Consider the following 7,747-nt stretch of genomic DNA (forward strand, 5'->3'; position numbering starts at 1 on the left):
CAGCCTCGTAAGTGCCTTCAGAAAATGAAAACAGATAATTTTCAAACTCATCATAGTCTCAAACAGAGGCAGATTTGCCAAGACACTAATGACACCTAAGTTTCAGGACCTCTCATCTGCTCAAGCCCCCTTCCAAGGCCCTGAGAAGAGCTCCTAACCATTTTGTTATTCTTCCTTAAAGAGCCCCAACTGGTATAAACTTCAAGCCTCACAACATTGACCTGAATCCCAAAATGGTGAAACATTAACACACAGCCAGAGGAGACTCCTGTTTAAATTCTCTGCTCCTACTGAATTTTCCTCCTCATGAAACTATCTCCGAATTTAAACTACATTTCCCTCAGGAACTAAGAAAGTATGAAAAAATCTAAGCTCTCAAAGAGTGTGCCTAACAAGGCTCCAGAAACCTCTGGCTGTGCCCTTTATTCTTGTCTAGAGATTTCAGGATACACCAAATCTTTCTGGATAACTCAATACAATGTAAGATTATTTTTATACAAGGCCCTTTGCTAAGAAGGTACAAACTAATTTGGCAAATACCCTTGCCAAATATTATCATTGGCTCAACTATGAGAAAGTACAAACACCTCTGTGTTGTGACCACAACCTGCCTTTATGACATTGCAATCTTGCCCAAGGCTGGCAGCACTGTCACACGCTCCCTGCCCTCAACAAATGTCCCGGAAACTGGAGTCTTCTGCTGCAGGATGGAGCAGAAATGCAGGGATTGCAGCACAGGCACAGTAACACATGCTATTCCTTATCACCCCAGCGTTTTGTGGAGCACCAGAACTCCCTGTGCTTTGTCTTCTATGTTAATGGAGGAGCAGGAGTGGAACCACTGATCTGAGGACAGGGAGAGGAACCTGCCACCAGACAGAATTATTTTCAAGAACAAATTACCCAGAAAGAGGATTTGCTTAGTGGAGGTTGAGAAATTTGTAGAGTAAGTCAGAACTCTTCCTCCCCAAAATGGCTGTATCTAACAGGGGAAGAGCAGAACTCATTAAAAAATGTTATTTTGAGGAAACCAAAAAGGAGCATGAATCCCCATGAAATCCATGCAAGATCAACAAGGTTTTTGAGAATTTTATATAAGCAGAAACACTGCCAGAAAGGTAGAGACAGTATGAAATTAGGTAGTTAGATCCCCAAAATTGTACTGGTAAGAACCAGACTCATAAAAATACTCAGTTACAAAGTGTTATCTTCATGAAAAAGGAAGGATGACAAAGAGAGAGAGAGAGAGAGAGAGAGAGAGAGAGAGAGAGAGAGAGAGAGAAGGATGACAGAGGTGTAGCCACTAGCCCAGTGGGCAAAACTAAGAGTTTAGGAGGGTGGAACCAAGGGCCCAGAGGGCAGAGTTAAAATTCCTGGGGGACTATTTCCAGGCCTTGAAAACTAATCCAGGAACTGGAGTTTGTCCAGCAGGATTTCAAAACTGCCTTGGGCTGGTGACTCCTTTTTATCTTCAAATTCCCCCCTTCTGAACCAGAATGGCTATAACTGTTATCATATGCCAATCCCATCTAGAGTGTTGGGGCAGGTAATTTGTCTCTAATTTCACAAGTCCACAGATGGAGAGGAATTATGTTCAGGAGTGGTACTCAATGGATAACACTCCAGAGCCTCATCTGTCCCTGATTTAGATACTCTTTTTTTAAAAAATTCTTTTTCCCCTTCAATTTTGAATGATAGCCTGGCTGGATAGAGTATTCTTAGACTCAGTCCCCTGCCCTGAATCACTCTCTATACTTTCTTCCATTCGTTTCTAGCCTGATGTGTTTCTGTTGATAAATCATTTGATAGACTAATGGGAGATCCCTTGTAGGCAACTCTCTCTTTCTTGCAGCCTTTAAGATTCTCTTTGTCATTAACATTTGCCATTGTAATTATGATGTGTCTTGGTGTAGGTCTTTTTGGGTTCATCCTGTTTGGGACTCTGTGCTTGTGTGACTTTCTTCTTCCTCAAATCAGGGAAGTTTTCTGACATTTCTTCAAGTAGGTTTTCTAACCCTTGTTCTTCTTGTCGTTTTGGCACCCCTATCATATGTATGTTGCTTTGTTTCATGTTGTCCCAAAGTTCCCTTAGGCTCTCCTCCTGCCTTTTAATTTTTTTCTCCAATTGCAGTTGAGATTGGATGTATTTTGCTGCCCTGTCTTCTAATTCATTAATTCAGTCCTCTGCTTCTTCTAATATACTGTTGAAACCCTCCATAGTGTTTCTTATTGTATCTACTAGGTGTATTGGTTAATAATGTGGATTTTTTTCAATAGGTGGAATTACACGTATGTTGATGTATATGCTATTTGATATGTATGCTATGTTGTACTGACAACAAGCTTCAAAACTTCCTATGTCAAATTTTCTGAAGGTGTTAACATCATAGATATTTTTACACTTAAAAATGTCCAATTTTGCGCCAAAAAAAGAGCATTTGTGGTAAGTTTTAATTCATTACTTTATTTTGAAGAAAAGTGCTGTTGAATACTTTGGGAAGCTTATGGTGAACATGCTCCATCTCAAGATACTTGTGAATGTTAGTGTTAACGCTTTAAAAGTGATGCAGCAACCTCAAGCGCCCCATCCACGCACAAAAAAGTGATGATTTCAATGTGAAAGACAAAGAACATCCAAGTCAACCGAAAAAGTATGAAGACCAACAATTACAAGCATTATTGGATGAAGATGCGTGTCAAACTCAAAAACAACTTGCAGAAAGATTAAACGTTGCTCAGCAAGCAATTTCTGATCATTTACAAGCAATGGGAAAGATTTTAAAGGAAGGAAAATGGGTGTTGAGAATCCCAAATGCACAAAATCATGGGCAGATCCAGGTCAACCATCAACATCGACTGCAAGGCCAAAGCTCTTCGGAAAGAGGACAATGCTCTGCATTTGGTGGGATCAGGAAGGTGTGGTGTATTATGAGCTTCTAAAACCAGATGAAACCGTTAATACTGATTGCTACTGATAACAAATAATCAATTTGAACCACACTTTGTATTTTTTTTTTTGAACCACACTTTGATCGTGAAATGACCAGAATGTGCCAGAAGACACGGCAAAGTAATTTTGCTTCATGATGACACACCATCACACACTTCAAAAGTAGTAAAAGACATGTTAAAAGATCTTGCTTGGGAAGTATTAACCCACCCGCTGTATTCACCAGACCTTGCTCCTTCAGATTACCACTTGTTCCAATCAATGGCACACGCATTATCTGAGCAGCACTCCAAAACACACGAAGAAGTGGAAAATTGCGTCTCTGAATGGTTTGTCTCAAAACAAGAAAATTTCTATTGGGATGGTATTACGAATTACCTGAAAGATGGGGGAAATGTGTAGCTAGTGATGGACAATACTTCGGTGTTATTGTGTTTTCTTTGATTACAAAATCTGCGTTATTAAAATATATTTTATTGATTTTTTACAGAGAGGAAGGGAGAGGGATAGAGAGTTAGAAACATTGATGAGAGAGAAACATCGATTAGCTGTCTCCTGCACACTCCCTACTGGGGATGTGCCCGCAACCAAGGTACATGCCCTTGACCGGAATGGAACCTGGGACCCTTGAGTCCGCAGGCCAACGCTCTATCCATTGAGTCAAACCGGTTAGGGCCAAAATCTGCATTTATTAACTGGTACACATGGTATATCACTCTTTATTTCCTCATGATTCTTACATAAGTTGTTGATTTTCTCATCCATCTGGTTTATAAACTGTATGACCCTTATTCTGAATTCTTTCTGACAGATTGTGTACCTCTGTTTCATTTAGTTCCTTTTCTGGTGATTCCTCCTTTCCTTTCCTTTAGGGGTTGTTTCTTTGTCTCCCCATATTTGCTCTCACCGAAGGATCTAGGTATTGAGTTGCACTGGGCCTGTGACTGCACTGGCAGGCTTGGCAATGGGTTGCATGGTCACCAGGCCCAGGGTTGATGCATTGGGCTTGGCAGCAATTCATGCATGGTCGTGGTGCCTGGGGTTGCTGTGTGAGGCACCCGGTATAGGGCTTGGTTGCAGCACGTGGGGTTGCTGCATTGGGCTTGGCGGCAGCTAACGCAGTCCTGGCATCTGGGGTTGCTGCGAAAGGCTTGGCTGTTTGTGCGTGGATGGGGCGCTTGGGGTGGCTGCATAAGGTTTGGCTGGTCTCAAGCAGACATGGCACCTGGGGTTACTGCGTAAGGCTCAGCTGTTCGCACATGGATAAGGCGCCTGGGTTGCTGAGTAAGGCTTGGATGTTTGTACACACTGTTGCCTGATTTAGATAATCTTGATGAAGAGATTTTAGATTTTTGAGTTGGTGAGATTTAGGACTTTGAACTGTACCAAAATGGGACGAGGCCTTAGGCAGGAGTGAATGTATTTTTCATGTGGAAGAGGCATGAAGTGTAGAGCCAGAGAGAAGACTGCGATAAGGAAGAAATTTAAGGGTAAAAGAAAGATGATCTGAGTGGGCCTCCTCTAATCACAAGAGCCCTTAATAAGCAGAGTTTTCTCTGACTGGTAACAGAAGAGGAATTCAGAGAGATGAAAGTTTGAGAGAAATTCAACAATGCAAGGGAGGTTCTCTGTTGATGAGGTGAAGAAATCACAGGGCAAGGAGCATGGGGAGGAGGAACTAAGAGTGGTCCTCGCTCACTGCCAATAATAAAATGGGACCTCAATCCTACAACCCAAAGAAACTGGATTCTGCCAGTAATCTGGATGAGCTTGGATGCAGGTTCTTCCCCAGCACCTCCAGATAAGAGCCTAGTCTGGCTGATGCCTTGACTTTGGCCTTATGAGACCCCAAACATGAATCTAGTCAAGTTCACCTGGACTTCTGACCTACCTAACTGTGAGATAATAAAAGTGTGCTGTTTTAAGCTATTAAATTTGTGGTAATTTGTTACACATAGAAAACTCATCCAGAGTTTGTTTAGGTCTACAGATTCTATTTCTGAACATGTTGCTACTCTAGCCCATTCTGAGAGCAACTCTCAGCTAGCAACAAGAGGACCAGGTACAGTTCTGGGTTCAGCCCTTCCTAGCACAAGTTTCTTCATCTGAAAAATGGATGGGTCAAAGGAGAAAAGCTGTAAGAAAACACTTCTACACCATTAAGTCTTTTCAAATATCAGATGTATTATGGATCACAACATCCATGCCAATACCTGCAAAAGAGAGACTAAGACATAGCTCACCTTCCTCAGGCCAAGACTGTGCATTGCTGGAATAAAGATATGCTCCTTCTCCTCCTGTTAGAAAAGTTCCCAGGAAGCACTCATCTCCCTTTAAAAACAAACAAACAAACAAACAAACAAGCACAAAGAACAGGTGAGTCATAGCATAAAGATTCATAGAATCAAAACTCTTACCCAAGTTTGTCTACAAAAGTTGCTGAGTCAGTTTCAGATATACCCAACTTATTCCACCATCTTTGACTTTGACCAGTTCTTTGTCATGTTACTGGAATCCTTTTACTTGTGCTGATAAAAAGAATGTAAGGTCCTCTCTGAGTCTAGGCACCAAAGTTTGCAATGCCTGTTTATATTCAAATAGATTTGTATCTATCAAAGTCAGCTCTTCCTGGCCTAAAGGTTTGACCTTTCAGCTCTATATGTCAATCTGAGATCTGCTTTTAATAGTACTGGAAGATTAAAACAAAAACAAAACAAAACAAAAAAACACTGCAAAGTCTAAATGACAGAAAGAATCCTTCTAATTGTGTACCCCATAAAATGGTTATTTCTAGAACTCTGCTGGGAAGAATGCAAACAGGAATTGAGACAAAGAGGTACAGATCCTTTAGATTAGTCTTAAAATGAGACGTTTTAAATTATCTTCATATATTTGTTTACATTTTATTTTGATACGGTGTTAATATTAAGAATAAGACTACTTACTTTCACTGCTTGCTGGGTTTTCTCAGACAATTTTACTTCATTATCTTCTACCTGTGCCCAAAAGGAATATAGATTTTTAAAGTACTACTTCAAAGGAAAAAACTCTGCTAGGTGTCCCTCACCCCCCATCACACCCATGGGCTGGAATATTTCCAGGAGACTGAGTGGGCAGTCCCTCCACTAATCCAGTCTCTCAGGTCCTGACCACTGGCAGAGTTGGCTGCTGGTCATCAAAGCTCAGAGCCCAAGGTCATGATGGGCTCTCTCACTGGGACCTGAGGTTCAGCTAAATGAGCCTATGATATGTGGAGAGGATATGTTAGTCTCCACTTACACTTCACTTCAGAGAAAAACAACTATTATTGGGGATGAAGGAAAGAGAACATATTAAAATATTTTGAGTGTTTGCATTTAAACATGTTCATGTTGAGATTAACTCTTGCTCTTCTCCATCCATGTCAGAATTATAGTAACAGGATATAAAGAGCTTCTAAAATGGGTACTCATTTAGGTCATTACCAGACTCACTACTTTCTGTATTCCAAGGCACTAGTATTTTAGAGCAAGTCCCACTGATGAAAATGGGACCTTTTCACACATAGAGAGACACTGCTGTACAAATTCAGTGGCAAACATTCTAACCACAGCAGGGAGCCACATAAACCACTCTTCACTATTTGTGTGACCCTGGACAGGTTGGTCAATTTCTAAGCCTCAGTCTCCTTATCTGTAAAATGGGGGTATTGATTTCTTCTTTCTCCAAATTTAATAGGGACCCACATAACTTAGTTCCTTCCTTTTAGAACTTTTCCAAGATTATGAGAGTTAAAAAAACTAGACTTGTTTATATATAGAGAAAGCTGAGATAAAAAGCTTCCATTCCTGAAAGCAGCTAGTTCAGGATCTGACAAGACCCAAGGAAAAGGCTCTTCCTCAAATGCTCTCCCCGATTTCTCCCCATTTACGTCCACTTCACCTGATGAATGATACTAACCTGCCAGGAGCAGAATCTGGGTATGGCGGCTGTCAGGACTATGGAGCTGGTTTCTGTGTTAACAGTGCCATCTGTAGGAAGACCATAGACATGCAGGTTACTGCCTACCACCCGAGCCCATCTTGCAGTCCTCAGACAGCTACACCTTTCCCCTTCTCAGGATGAGTTTGATGCCCTCAGGAAATGAAAATTTTGTCATGGGGGGGGGGGGGACTAATGAAAAGTTCCCCCATGTGATTAGCTCTGTTAGTTTTTATAACAAATAGACACATTTAAATGAAGAATTCTGGGAATTAGTCCTTTTTATCTATACTTTTAATTTTTATCAAGGCAGTACAGGTGTGTACATATTTTTTTGGGGGGGGGGGATCACACGTAATTTTTATTTTGTTTATATATTTATTTTCTACTAGAGGCCCGATGCACAAAAATCTGTGCACTGGAGGAGGGGGGAGTTCCTCAGCCCAGCTTGCCCCCTATCACATACTGGGAGCCCTCAGGAAATATCCTACTCCCTGCTCCCTGCTCCCCTTGGGGAGCGGGCCTAAGCCACAGTCTGGCCTCCCTTTGTGGGAGGCGACCGGGCTGATCAGGGGAAGGCACCAGGCCCATCACCCCAATATTGCAGCCAGTCACCACAGCCACCAAGGTGTTTTCATCAACACGGACTCCAGTCCCTTACCATGAAAAAATGACAACTTTCTTTAGGCATTTTCAAGATGTGTCTTTCATAGGATATGACCTTTCTTCCTTCATTCCTTCATTCCTTCATTTCTTTCTTCCTTTCTTTCTTTCTTTCTTCCTTTCTTTCTTTCTTTCTTTCTTTCTTTCTTTCTTTCTTTCTTTCTTTCTTTCTTT

At 41.4% G+C, this 7,747-nt stretch overlaps 1 protein-coding gene across 1 annotated transcript in view; it reads right to left on the minus strand.

Annotated features, from left to right (window-relative positions):
* The window catches only part of LOC102764707 (chromosome unknown open reading frame, human C20orf194), a 107,157-nt gene that overhangs the window by 42,900 nt on the left and 56,510 nt on the right, over positions 1–7,747 (minus strand). Inside the window, exons 18-20 of the mRNA XM_015560217.1 lie at positions 6,890–6,960; positions 5,896–5,946; positions 5,194–5,281 (exon numbers count right to left, since the gene is read on the minus strand). Coding sequence (XP_015415703.1) covers positions 5,194–5,281; positions 5,896–5,946; positions 6,890–6,960 — 210 coding nt within the window. The remainder of the gene's footprint in view (positions 1–5,193; positions 5,282–5,895; positions 5,947–6,889; positions 6,961–7,747) is intronic.

This window comes from Myotis davidii, unplaced genomic scaffold (genome assembly GCF_000327345.1).
Source record: "Myotis davidii unplaced genomic scaffold, ASM32734v1 scaffold32, whole genome shotgun sequence".
Taxonomy (NCBI): Eukaryota; Metazoa; Chordata; class Mammalia; order Chiroptera; family Vespertilionidae; genus Myotis; species Myotis davidii.